This window comes from Eulemur rufifrons, chromosome 24 (genome assembly GCF_041146395.1).
Source record: "Eulemur rufifrons isolate Redbay chromosome 24, OSU_ERuf_1, whole genome shotgun sequence".
Classification (NCBI taxonomy): domain Eukaryota; kingdom Metazoa; phylum Chordata; class Mammalia; order Primates; family Lemuridae; genus Eulemur; species Eulemur rufifrons.
In genome coordinates, this window is record NC_091006.1 from 37,220,802 (window position 1) to 37,234,023 (window position 13,222).

General features: G+C 49.0%; 1 protein-coding gene across 4 annotated transcripts in view; it reads right to left on the bottom strand.

The window, feature by feature from the left end:
- The window catches only part of LIMCH1 (LIM and calponin homology domains 1), a 263,196-nt gene that overhangs the window by 139,958 nt on the left and 110,016 nt on the right, over positions 1 to 13,222 (bottom strand). For all 4 annotated transcript variants that reach the window (XM_069458297.1, XM_069458295.1, XM_069458296.1 and 1 more), the window contains exon 3: positions 1,805 to 1,874. In XM_069458297.1, coding sequence (XP_069314398.1) covers positions 1,805 to 1,874 — 70 coding nt within the window. The remainder of the gene's footprint in view (positions 1 to 1,804; positions 1,875 to 13,222) is intronic.

Consider the following 13,222-nt stretch of genomic DNA (forward strand, 5'->3'; position numbering starts at 1 on the left):
ATGAAGGCTTCAAAACTCTTTTCTCTTTAGCTGCCAGACCGGGAGCTGCTTGTTTCTGCTCATCTGGGTTTTCCCCGGACGTTTTCTTAACTTTATGCAGCAAGTTTTTCTTCTATAACATTAAACCCCAGAACTTCAAGGTCAGGGGATGCCACAGTCTTGGGGCCAAACAGTTATTTGTCAGGATCATTAGAACCACGTCTTTAACACGGTGAATGTAATAAAGAGTTTTAAAAATAATTAAAATATACACACGTTAACATGTATAATATACAAAATGCCTATATGTTGATTATTTATTTTGTAAGGTGATTCAAATCTATTCCTTTCAAATTTATTTACCTGTGTATTAACTCGGCTACGTAATTGTCACAAACAAACTCGGAAGGATTTTTAACGACTAAATCCCCAACTCACCACCTACCAGCATGAGAAAGAAAATGCACCCACAGAAATAGCAATTCTTAAAGAAAACACCGATTCTGTTAAACTTGCTGAAACCGTGCACCTTCCTACCGGGACCTGCACGGTTCTCAACACAATTGTTTTTTTGTCACATCTAATTTCAATTAGTCATCATGATACAGCGGATAAACTTTTTAACAACAATCTCGGTAAAGACTCCGTAGGATCCTGCCCGAATTCCTGACATTTTTCTCATTGCTTCCTGCAAAACTCAGGGACAGGAGCCGAGCACAGTGGAGACAGTGAATTATTACCAGGCCACACACGTCCTCGGCTTTGTGTGTGTGTGCGCGCGTGTGTGCGTGTGTGTGCAATGTGTGTATGTGTGTGTGCATGTGTGTGTTCACGTGTGTGCAGTGTGTGCGTGCAGTATGTGTGTGTGTGTGTATGTGTGTGTGGTATATGTGTAGGCATGTGTGTGCAGTGTGTGCATGTGTGTTCACGTGTGTGTGCAGTGTGTGCGTGCAGTATGTGTGTGTATGTGTGTATATGTGTGTATGTGTAGGCATGTGTGTGCATGTGTGTTCACGTGTGTGCAGTGTGTGTGCATGTGTGTTCACGTGTGTGCAGTGTGTATGCGTGCAGTATGTGTGTGCACATGTGTGTGGTGTGTGCATTTGCCAAGTCCCTTCCAGAACTAAGACTTGGCTCTCTTCCCTATTTCCACCTCTCTCCTTTTTCTACACAAAGGGCAACATTGATTAAACATTACAGTTACTTGCCGAGAGTAAAGAAACATATCAGTGCACGGAAAATACTCTGCTTCTGACCACATGTGAACACGTGAGTTGTACAGATCTCACGTATGTGGGTGCAGAAGGGCAAGGGCTTCGTTTGAACAGTTCTCCCGACGACATTGGATCACCTGAGCACCCCGTTATGTCTTCAGAATAGTCTACAAATGTGGTATTTCAACCCACGTAGATTTTTAATATTGAAAACAGTAATTTATTATGGAAGTGCTGCTTTCTGTCTACCCACCCTCCCCTCCATTCCAGGGGAATGCAGGGAAGAACTGAAATGAGAAAACGTAATTAAAATCAGATTCTTCCCCTGGGGGTCAACCTAATCATTAGCCTCTCACCCCAAAACAAATTTACCTCTTTAAGAATGAAGGTCTTTATCACTCATGTAAAAAACATAAACAAAGATTAAGATGCCATTTAGGTATCACTGTCATCTTTCATTTTTAAGTGACCTCTTAGTCTAATGGATTCAATGCGTCCTCATTCAGGTGAAATATATTTTGCAGGAGCGCACTGTGATAAATGGTATTGTCATGACCCTTGGGTTAGAGCAAAGCAATATTGGAGAATAAATCTCCATTCTGTATACTCACCAATCCTGCAATGGGGGTAGGCAATCTATTGATCTTTTTAACAAGTCCTGGCTTTATAGCATTCAGCAACCTGTCGTGAAAAAGGCAGAATGTCAGGTGAGACTAGAGCAAGATGCATCACACAAATCACCTCTGTCCAGGGCTACAGCTAAATTGCTGGATAGGAAAGGCAGTGAATTTAAAGCATGCAGTAAATCTCAGTAATCTACCAGCCCTCCTGCATGTAAGTAAAGAGCTTTGCCGACATCAAGTTTGTCCACGGCAGGTGAAGGTTTGGAATCTGGAAATGATGGAGAGAAGAAAGGGCAGAGGCTGGGAGGTGCCTCAGGGGAAAAGAGAGGGCTGTGAGCCGGACTGAGGTCAGGCGGGAATTTTCTGGAACTGGATCCAGGTATCACAAGCCGGGTGAGGCCGGCTGCCAATTCTCCTGGCTAAGGCAGGGGTCTCTGCAGGGACGTGCTAAGTTTAGAGACCAACATCTATCTTTGCAAGTGACTTGCCAAGACCCATTCTACCTCCAGACCCTCTTCGCTCTTGGAAGAGAGCGGCTTGTTAAATGCAGTTGAGCTTCACTTTTTTAAAAAAGGAAGAATATGCTTAATAAGACGTTAACCGATCATATTCCAAAAATTTTTAACAAGGCTGACCACGATTCCCTAGGCACAAAAGATATCTGAGCAAAAGATTTTCAGGGGAAAGGTTGAAATTTCCCCCGGGGGGGTTCCGGAGGAAACAGGCCGTGACCCCCTGGGCAGAACAGCTCCACCCAGCACAGCCATGTGGCAGATTCCCGCCTGCGGTCCACGCTTCCCAGAACCTGCAGCCAGAGGCCCTGACAGGCGGTTCACCCTCTCCGGCTGGTGACACACCATCTTTGTATTTATCAAAAGACATTTCGGGGAAATCAGCAGAATCCTACACAACAAATCAGCTAGGCGTCTGCACCGTCCCATGGCTGGGTGCTCAATACCCACAACCGCAAACAAAAAGAAGGAAAATCTAAAATGTCCAAGATGTAAGAGCCAATTGGGAGGAATTACTTCCAGGTAGTTAGTATTTGCTGTTTATCCAATGATCCTTCGCCAAGTGCACGTTGTGTATTGTACGCTACTCCGGGCACAGGAAGGGCAATAAATAGTGAAAAGTTCTTGTTCTTTGGAGTTTATCTTTGTACAGGTGGGGGGGGGGGACAGAAAACACACAAGTAAATAAATGAGAAGAAAATTTCAGCTGGCCTCAGTGCTGGGAAGACCAGCAGAGTAACAGATGATGCAGGTGGTACTTTAACTAGCTTGTCAGAGGCTGCCGGGTTGGTGACATCTGAGAAAAACAAAGGAATTGGCCCGGGAGAGACTGGAGGGCAAGAGCTCCAGGCAGACTGAGCACTTGGTAGAAAGGCCCTGAGGCAGGAGGGGCTCGGCCAGTAGCGGAGCCGTGAGTAGAAGGAGGTCTAGGCCGTGGGGGTCAAGGTGTCTGCGAAGTCCACGCCCAGGTACGGAGTCTAGATATTTTTCTAAGTTTAATGTGAAGCATCAGAAGATTTTTAAGATGGAGACTGAGATGGTCCGATCTACATTTTTAAAACTTCACCATTTGCAAATAGGCATAAAAATAAATTTGTAACTATATACATATAGAAATTTTTTGCCTATTAAAAATCATAGGCCGGGCGCGGTGGCTCACGCCTGTCATCCTAGCACTCTGGGAGGCCAAGGAGGGAGGATCACTTGAGCTCAGGAGTTCGAGACCAGCCTGAGCAAGAGCGAGACCCCGTCTCTACTATAAACAGAAAGAAATTAGCCAAACAACTAAAAATAGAAAAAATTAGCCGGGCATGTTGGTAGATGCCTGTAGTCCCAGCTACTCGGGAGGCTGAGGCAGGAGGATCGCTTGAGCCCAGGAGTTTGAGGTTGCGGTGAGCTAGGCTGACGCCACGGCACTCTAGCCGGGGCAACAGAGCGAGATTTTGTCTCAAAAAAAAACCCAAAAAAACAAAAAAACAAAAAAACAACATGGGTATCAGAAAGTGTAAAGAAAACATCACAAATATTAATAACTTACAACATTCAGCTTGATGAGGAGGAAGGGCAGTGAATGTAGAGTCAGCAGTCTGGTCGTAACAGACAAACCCAACACATTTAGCTGTGAGCTACTGTGAAGTCACCTGATCAAGGTCTCAGCTTTCCCTTTAATAAAACGGGGACCTAAAACAATCCTCACCTCCCAACCAGGATTACGGTGAGGATCCACCGGGATAGCGTCTTGCTAGCATTTGATCAGTGAAAACTTGCATATTCACTCATTTAGTACACTGGGCTTGCCCCTTTTTGATAGGTACGTGCGAGTTATTTTATTTCAACGTTTCCATTAGCCAGCTGCCAGAGACGAAAATAATTTTACCCGTTCTCTTTTTCTGGCCACCTTTGGACAAAAATCTCGCATACATGAATCAAGTCAACAACTGTGTACAGTTTGCCTAGCACATGTCTGGTGAGAAACAATTAGAAACAGGAAGAAAAGTTACGGTCCTGGATAATCAATCCTCAATTACAAAAGAAATTAATGGCATCGAGGGTTAGCAAAAATAAGTATGTTTCTGTTGTGATGTAAATTAAATGGAGTCTACTAAACTTTTATACTCTAAATCTGAAACACACCGTGACCCATTTCAAGTAAGTCTCCTCCAGATGTTCCTTCGCGCACTCAACAAACATGTATCGAGCTCGCGCGACGTCTGGTCTAATGCTGGGCACTAGGGACGGAAACCAGGACAGGAAGGAGCCCCGGTCTCCCCCCTGCTGGGCACGCTCACGAGGAGACTCAGACTCCACGAGACCAGAGCTGTGCACACAGGCGGTTGGTTCATTGTTACGTCACCTGATGCACAGTGGTCTTGAGTTTCTGAGACGGTGACGCATTCTATGGAATATAGTTCTTCAAAGACTAGGAATTAGATTCCTTAGAGAAACAATTGTTGAGACATTCAGGGATGTGCAGGCTGCATTTTATAACTCTTTAGACCCCTAACATTCTGCCTCTCAACTGTTGTTCAACGGTTATAAAATACAAAGCGAAGGCCGGGCGCGGTGGCTCACGCCTGTAACCCTAGCACTCTGGGAGGCCGAGGTGGGCGGATCATTTGAGCTCAGGAGTTCGAGACCAGCCTGAGCAAGAGCGAGACCCCATCTCTACTAAAAATAGAAAGAAATTATACGGACAGCTAAAAATATATATAGAAAAAATTAGCCGGGCATAGTGGCGCATGCCTGTAGTCCCAGCTACTCGGGAGGCTGAGACAGGAGGATCCCTTGAGCCCAGGAGTTTGAGGTTGCTGTGAACTAGGCTGACGCCACGGCACTCACTCTAGCCTGGGCAACAGAGTGAGACTCTGTCTCAAAAAAAAAAAAAAAAAAAAACTGAAAAGAAAAAATACAAAGCGAAGACATTTTGTTCTACCTGCAACTTTTTAAAAAACATCTTAAACCCCTAGTCTGGGAGAGAGAGGTTCTGTTTCACACAGACTCTACCGACAGCCCATGTAACAGGTCTCCGAGGAGCAGGGCACCAAGAGTAACTGCCACAACGGAAACATTACGAGACCATCCAGACATTAGGAACCATACCAGCGGGCAGCTTCTATGTTATTGGGCTACAATACGAACATTAAAGGCAACATTTTTAAAGGATTGCAAATTTTAAAAGGACTGAGCTTACTCTAAGTCATTGAATTCAGAAATTCAATTCTAATAATTATCCTAGAGTTCGGGGCAGAACAGAGGAACCTTCTACACCTTGAACGTCGGGTTGGGAAGTTCAAGCTCAACCTCAGGGGAAATCACTTTATTCTTGGCAAGGAGATTACGTCATGGTCTCATTAGCCCGGTTTGTACAGCTGCAATAGGCACTATGATCACAAAATTACCCACTTTGTGTCCCTTTTAATTTGGCTCAAGAGTGTTTTTCTAAGTGGTTTCCTTGATCCCTTTCTGGGTCTGGCTGTGTACCCTGGATGAAGGTATACGCACTTTCCTTTAATCGAACACGGCCTCTGTGTTTGAACCTAAGCATGAGATCAATTTAACCTTGATCATAAACCTGTTACAGATGTCATTTTTAAAGATTTCTTTTTGGAGTTGCCTTGGCAAAACCAGGAAAATTAATAAACCCTCTGAGGTCCAGAAAAACTTACTAAAATATAGGAAAAAGTGAAACCTGAAACAGAGAGGAGTTTCACATGAGTAAAACAGTGTTGGCATGTAAATTGCCATCATCAATATCTGCCAGACGTTTGTGGGGTGTTACGCATTGTCCAGAACGGGTGAGATTAGGTCCTACATAAGCCACTTGCATTGAGCACACCGAAGAAGAGATCATAGGAGCTTTAGAAGGTCTTTGTAGACCTGGAATTCCAAGAAGTTGGACCCGACCCAGTGAGGGCCAGGGCTCAGCTGTGCTGCTGTTATTCTAACACAGTACCCGCGGCAGGGACCCGCTCTCCAAACTTGTCTCCTGTTCCCCTGGGAACACGCAAACTATATTTCCCTGCCGCCTCTGCTCTTGGCTGTAGCTGTCTATACAGCAGCGTTCTGGCCAGCAGAGCACAGGCAGAAGTAACATATATCATGCCCAGGCCTGGCCCTAGAAAGCCTTCCCTACAATTCTCCACTCTGTCCCTCTGCGTTGACTAGTGAGATGCTGACACCCAGGAAGTCTTGGCCACCATGCGCTGAGGACAGAGTCTCCATTAGCTGGGGCCCCTCAGTAGCTGCCCGGAGCAGAGCTGTTTGTGCCCTTCCCTGCTGCCAAAATGAGGCCACACAGGAGTGGACATGCATTTCCATTGCACTAAAACACTAAGATGCAGGGTTATTCGTCATGGCAGCCAGCACTACCTTAACTAGGTAGTTAAGTAAAAGGGACCCTACCTTGGCAAACTGTACCCAAGAAAATCCTGTCCCAAAATGTGAGATTCCACCCCTGGGTGCGTCTTTCCCCAGGGTCTTGCTGGGACAGCAGCAGAAAGAAGAGCTAACATTTGAGACGCTGTCATCCAATGGACTGATTTTTACTTTCCTGTATTTTCTAGGGAAAAATAAAGCTCTTCTTGCACATCACACATACTTTTAATAATTTAAAAAAACTAGCACTAATGAAATAGTCTATCAGCGTGGAAGGGGACGCAGAGCAATTATCTAAGTATCTTGGAGTCCTGTGATCCATTTCAACCTCTCTCGCAGTCTGTCCTCTGCATCACCACTCCTGCTGTCTGGAAATTACGGGATTTGGGGACCAGAGAGGGCTAAAAATCAAGGAAACTGACATCGAGGGAAGTCAAAGCACAAGTCTGAGGTCAGAGCTCCAAGTGGTGGAGTCGGGGTCACAAACTTGGGTTTCCGGTCCGGGCAGAGCGCTTTGCTACGATGTCTCACGTTTTGTGTTTCAGTAACTAATCTCCAGCCACCAGCCTCTGCCATCTTCATCCTCCCGCCCCTGCACCCACACCGACCGCTTCTAACGCCCGGCCCTGGCCGGGTCCTTCCTCTTCCAGTGACTTCCAGGCTCCTGCAGGTGCCTTTACCTGGTAACCAAGCTCCTTCACCCCCAAATGCCCCTCCCATGCAAGGTTTTCCCGGCTTGTACAAGCTACAAGTTTAAGATGACACACATGTGATCAATGAACCGCGAAAGCTGGCAACACACGAACAGGATTTAGTATAACCAAGTAAAATGGAGACTAAAGTTACTGTGACACAGGCGATGATACGTGCAGTCGTTGTGCCACATAGTAATTATGTATCAACGATTGTAATTAGCATTTCTCCTGCACAGCGAAAACCCAGTCACTGCCGGCTTGGTGTCAGGAGGGTGGAGAGAAACCTTAAAAGTGGCATGGCTGTGACACAGCTCTGCAGGCTTCTGCATCCAGTCTGGGGTGGGGATGGGCAGCTAGCCCCTTGCTCCCAACGTTTCTTAGCAAGAAGTTCTCGGAACCAGGAGTTCCCGAATTGGGATCCACGAAACTTCAGGAGCAGTAGGAGCCTCCAGAGACAGAAAGACCTGGGTTCCAATCCCAGCTCTGTAACTCACTTGACAAGTATTTAACATCTATGAGCCTCAGTTTCCTCCCCTGTAAAATGGGTACAAAAATACCTACTCACCGTAGCAAGAGAGTGTGAAGTAAGTAACACCACGCGTGTAACGCACGTGGCACAGGCCTGGTGTGTGGCATCCACTTCCTAACGGCAGGTGTTATCATCCTCTCCTCCAAGCAGCCCAGCCCTCCCACGGGCGGAAGCCGGAAGTCTGACTGTCAACCGTCGGCTCACCTCCCCCCTAAGCAAGCTCAGCTGGCAGAGAGGCAAGACCAGAAGTGAGGGAAGGAGACGCCAATCCTTTCAGAGTGCATTGTGGGAACCGGCCCGCCAGGCCTGACAGCCCATGGGAGACAATCAAAAAATTGATTAATAATGGAATACAATGAGGGAGCTACGAAATCCTCCCAGATCTAAGCACAGCCCAGTCCGGCCTGTGACCCCACGGGCAGGCCAGTGCCCCATCTGTCCTGCAGGCGGCCCGGCTTAAACCTGTTGCTATTTTTCTTTAAGGTCAACTGATCATTCTGATAAGTGCATATAAGATTTGTTCAGAAGGAGAGCGATTAAGCCCGTGATTTAAGGGAGTAGCAGTTAATATTTATTAAGACACAGATTGGTAGGATGGAGGAAATCACGTTTTGAGGGAAGTAGTTCCTGAATGATAATTATGCTAAAGCAAGTTTCAAACACATTTTTGTGGGAAGCATCAAAACAAACTCTGTACGTGCCCTGCTGGGCCTGGGTCCCTCAGGACTACGGATTAAGGGAAAAGCGGTGACGAGGACGGTGCAACCTTAAATGGGCAGAATGTTTGCCAAGGGGGACGAGCTTGAGAATGTTCTAATGCAGGACGCCCTGGTGCACACAGAGCCCCCCCTCCCCAGACGCTGTCACCGACGCCGACAGCACAGTTTGACGGGAACAATGTCCCGCGCTGTGCTGAGAGTCCCTCTCTTGAGTGGGAGCCAAGGGCCGTTTATCTGGGGAGGATCCAGAATAACACAGGCGACACTGGGGCTTCATTCTGCTCACGACGAGTCCCGCACATTCGCCCCCGTGTTTGCCATCTGTTTCCATCCTTCCCAACAGCAGACCGTCGGGGACGCCCAGTCCCTGCCGCGGTCCCCACCTAAGCCAGGCCGATCCTCAAACAAAAAGCGGCTTTTTCACTAAAGATCTTTTTTTTTTTTTTAAGTGAGTGGGTTGAAATGTCCCCATTTGAACTTAAAGGCTTAATGAGCCTTAGTGCCAAAAAGCTGGAGACGGGCCACGTCAGTGCGGCCAGCTGTGATTTGGTGGAGGGACAGTGGAGCCCTGCAGGGAAGGACTGTCATTCCTACCAGCCTGCGAAGGCCCAACCGGCGACGGCCAAAGGGCCCAAGTTTGCCGAGACCTGAGCGCGTCTGGGCCAGAGAAAGACGGAACACAGGACACACGGGGCTGCCCCAGCTTGGCTCTCCCCCGATCCCTGCAAAAGGGACGTTAGAAGATCTAGGTCCACCAGGGCTGCCGTGAGGACTAAATGAGGGAAGGTTTGTGACCGTCGAACAAAGGTGACCGTGAGGCACCAGGTGGAAGCCACCGACCACGGGTGACCATACCTCCCAGCCAGCCGAGGACGGTCCCAGACTGCACTTGTTCCAGTGTCTCATCTGGTCAATGTCCGCCTTTCCCTCTGAACAGTGTCTTGTTTCGAACAACAAACTACATGGCTGCTCTACTGTTAAGCCATTGGGTTACCCTAGTTCCATTTCTTTTTCAATATTTCAGGAAAATATTGCATGTGTGGTTTATTTTACATCAGGTTTCTAAAACAGCCTGTTGAAAATGATGCAAAAACATGAGCCAGACCTAAAACAGATAGGTGGAGTCACAGTCAGTTAACCGGCAGTTCCCAGACCCGGGTATTGACTGGAAAAGGCCTCCAGCTCCTGCTCCTCCTCCTCCTCCTCTTCTGCCTCCTCCTCCTCCTCCTCCTCCTCCTCTTCTTCCTCCTCCTCCTCCTCCTCCTCTTCTTCCTCCTCCTCCTCCACTTCCTCCTCCTCCTCCTCCTCCTCTGAGCGGGGCGGCCCGTCCTAGGTCTTGGCAACCTGAGGTCTGCAAGGCCACGCAACGCACGTGACCTCCACCTGCTTCAACGTCTTCTTTCTTCCCTCGGTCTCCATGACATCACAGTTTCCGGGATTTTCTCTCTTAGCTCCCACTTCTGACGTGGGGTAGAGACCTCCTCAGACTGAGCCCTCGCCCCACTGCTCTTTCCTGACGTGGTCCTTCCCCCAGAGATGCTGCATTGCACAGCTCAAGCTTGGTGCCCCGCGGGGCTCACAAGTCCAGCCTGAGCAAGTTACATCCACTGTGTCACCCTCAGCACCAGGTCCTCACCCCGCAAAGCCTACGGGACTCGCCCTGGGTGGGCTGCCTCTGTCCCACACTCAGCCCGCCCAGACTGAGATCACGACGTCTCCCAGCACGCAGGGGACCCTCTCCAGCCTGTAGCAGGGCCCTACGCTGCTGCGTGTCATCAAGAACTGAAACCCTGAATTATTTCTTAGGCTTTTCTTTCACTCATCATTACAGTCTACCAAGTCCTGAGATGCAGCTCACCTGCCTGTGCTCTTCGTCACGGCCTTTATAACACACCGGTAAACGCAGTTACCACCCTAGCAAGTGATCAAACTCAAGAAAGGGGTCACGAGAACCCCCAGTCTGTAGCCAGCTCAGACAGAAGCTGTGGGTAACCTGGGACCTGCCACCAGCTTGGCATCTGAGGTGGGGACCGTCCTGTGGGACCGAGCCCTTAGCCTGCTGGGTCTGAACTTCCTGCAGTTAGTGTCACGATTGCATTAAACGATAAGTCACCCAGCTGGTGTTGGGAGAATGGGTCAGTATAGGAGGAAAAAAACATAAAAACATATGTTTTGGTGACCAGAAGTACACGAAAGTATAAACAAGGGAAAAAAGTTTGTTTTTTCCTATAAAGATGATTTTCCTTTTCCCTCAGCCTATTCTTGTCTGAAGTAAAATTCAACTGACATAATATTTCCCCAGTAACTATCTCCCAAACCACAGCAACATCCTCTTGTTTAACCTCTTGTGACATCTCAGAGACTAAATCGTGGTCACTTTCGCCTTCACTCACACACTGGTTCCTGCTGTGACTTGCCTGCTATGTGTGTTCCCAGTCCCCAAGCACATCATCAAACGTCTGAAGATCATGTCTTACGTTCTGTTTTTATGCCCCTTGGTGCCCAATTTGTGCCATGCGACACACGTCAACGCCCAACAAGTCTCCCGTGAGACCCAAATGTCTCCACGTAAAGGAGCACCATCGACTCCCAACCTGTTCTGGAAAACCAGTGTGTGTCCAGGGCTCACCTCATGCCGAAGTCACGACAAGTATCCGAGGCCAGCCCTCCTTCTGAGAACAAACCGCTTGTTTATCAGTGATGATGGCGCACGTGTTTGCCAACAGATTTCTTATCTCCAGAAAATTATTTCAGCGACATAAGAACTGAGACAAAAATCCACTAAGACATTCTTTATTGGTCCCTTATTTGTAGACTCGCATACTCAGACTTTGCATTCCATGACAACGGGTTTGCAAAACAAAACTCAGAGTTCAGCTCTGTGACGCCTAGGAAGACGGAAGTTGGAATGGACAATCTCACACTTAAAGAAAGCAAACACATCTACCTTTTGGTCTCCTAGTCTTCAGGGATGGGTCTGTTCTTTAGATAAAGTGTGTGTATGACAGAGAGAGAGAGAGAGAGAGAGAGAGAGAGAGGGAGGCACCAGACAGAGATATGGAAACAGAGAGAGGATAATATTGACCAAGACAGGGAGAAAGTTAGGGTGTCACGGATGATCAGGTGAACTAGGTAGTGATCTTACTGCTGGGTGTCAATTGATTCACCGAGTGTTTATAGTAGATGTACCAAGTGCCCCACCAGGGTCCACTGAGTGAAATAAAAAGAGAAATAGGAGGGGTCTTCCCGAAGCTCCCGGTCTGGGGGAAGCAGACACGGGACACAAGGTAGAGCTCTGTGTCAGTCTACAGCGGAGTAGTGTACAGGTGCACAGAAGCCAGAGAGCAGCCCTCTCCCTCTGCCTGGAGGGTTCTGAAACCAGAGAAAGAAACCACAACAGACTGGATAGGGCGGGAGGAAATGACATTATCCCAGAGGTCAAGGTTATTGTTTTGAAAACAATCACTCTGGGCCCCAAGCTCTACCAGCCAAAGTTCATTACTCACAGATGATCAAGTCTGTAAAGGACACAAACTTTCTTGCCCAGTTTTTGACCACACGCTGGCAAGAGAAGCTAGAAAGTAAAATGCAAAGGCCTTCATCCTGCAGCGTGTTGGCTGCCTCGGGGAGGGCTCCAGCGGGTAGAGAGAGTGATACAGAGTTGCACACCGGCCGGGTGCGCAGTGATACTGGGTTGCACAGCGGCCTGGGGCGCAGTGATACAGGGCTGAGCACCAAAGGGGGCGCAGTGATACAAGGCTGGACACCAGCCGAGGGCACAGTGATAACAGAGCTGCAGAGCGACCGGGGGCGGAGTGATACAGGGCTGAGCCCCGACGGGGGCGCAGTGACACAGGGTTGCACAGCATCCGAGGGCGCAGGGATACAGGGCTGCCCAGCGGCCGGGGGCGCAGGGATACAAGGCTGCCCAGCAGCTGGGGGCGCAGTGATACAGAACTGAGTCCCTGTGGGGACTCAGGGATACAAGGCTGAGCCCCGACGGGGGCACAGTGATACAGGGCTGCACTGCGGCCGGGGGGGGGGGGGTGCAGTGATATGGGGCTGCATAGCAGCCGGGGACGCAGATGATACCGGGCTGCACAGCGGCCAGGGGCACAGTGATACAGGGTTGCACACCGATGGGGCCGCAGTCATACCGGGCTGCACACCAGCCGAGGGCACAGGGATACAGGGCTGAGCCCCGACGGAGGCACAGTGACACAGATTGCACACCATCCGAGGGCGCAGTGATACAGGGCTGCACAGTGGCTGAGGGCGCAGGGATACCAGGGCTGCACAGTGGTTGAGGGCAGAGGGATACCAGGACTTCACAGCAGCCGAGAGCGGAGGGATACACAGTTGCACATTGGTAAGGGCTCAGTGATACAGAGTTGCATACCAGCTGAGGGTGCAGTGATACAGGGCTGCACAGCGCCCGGGGGCACAGTGATATCAGGGCCACCCAACCGACGGGGGCGCAGTGATACAGAACTGAGCCCTGATGGGGACTCAGGGATACAGGGCTGAGCACCGACGAGGACGCAGGGATACAGGGCTGCACAGCGGCTGGTGGCGTA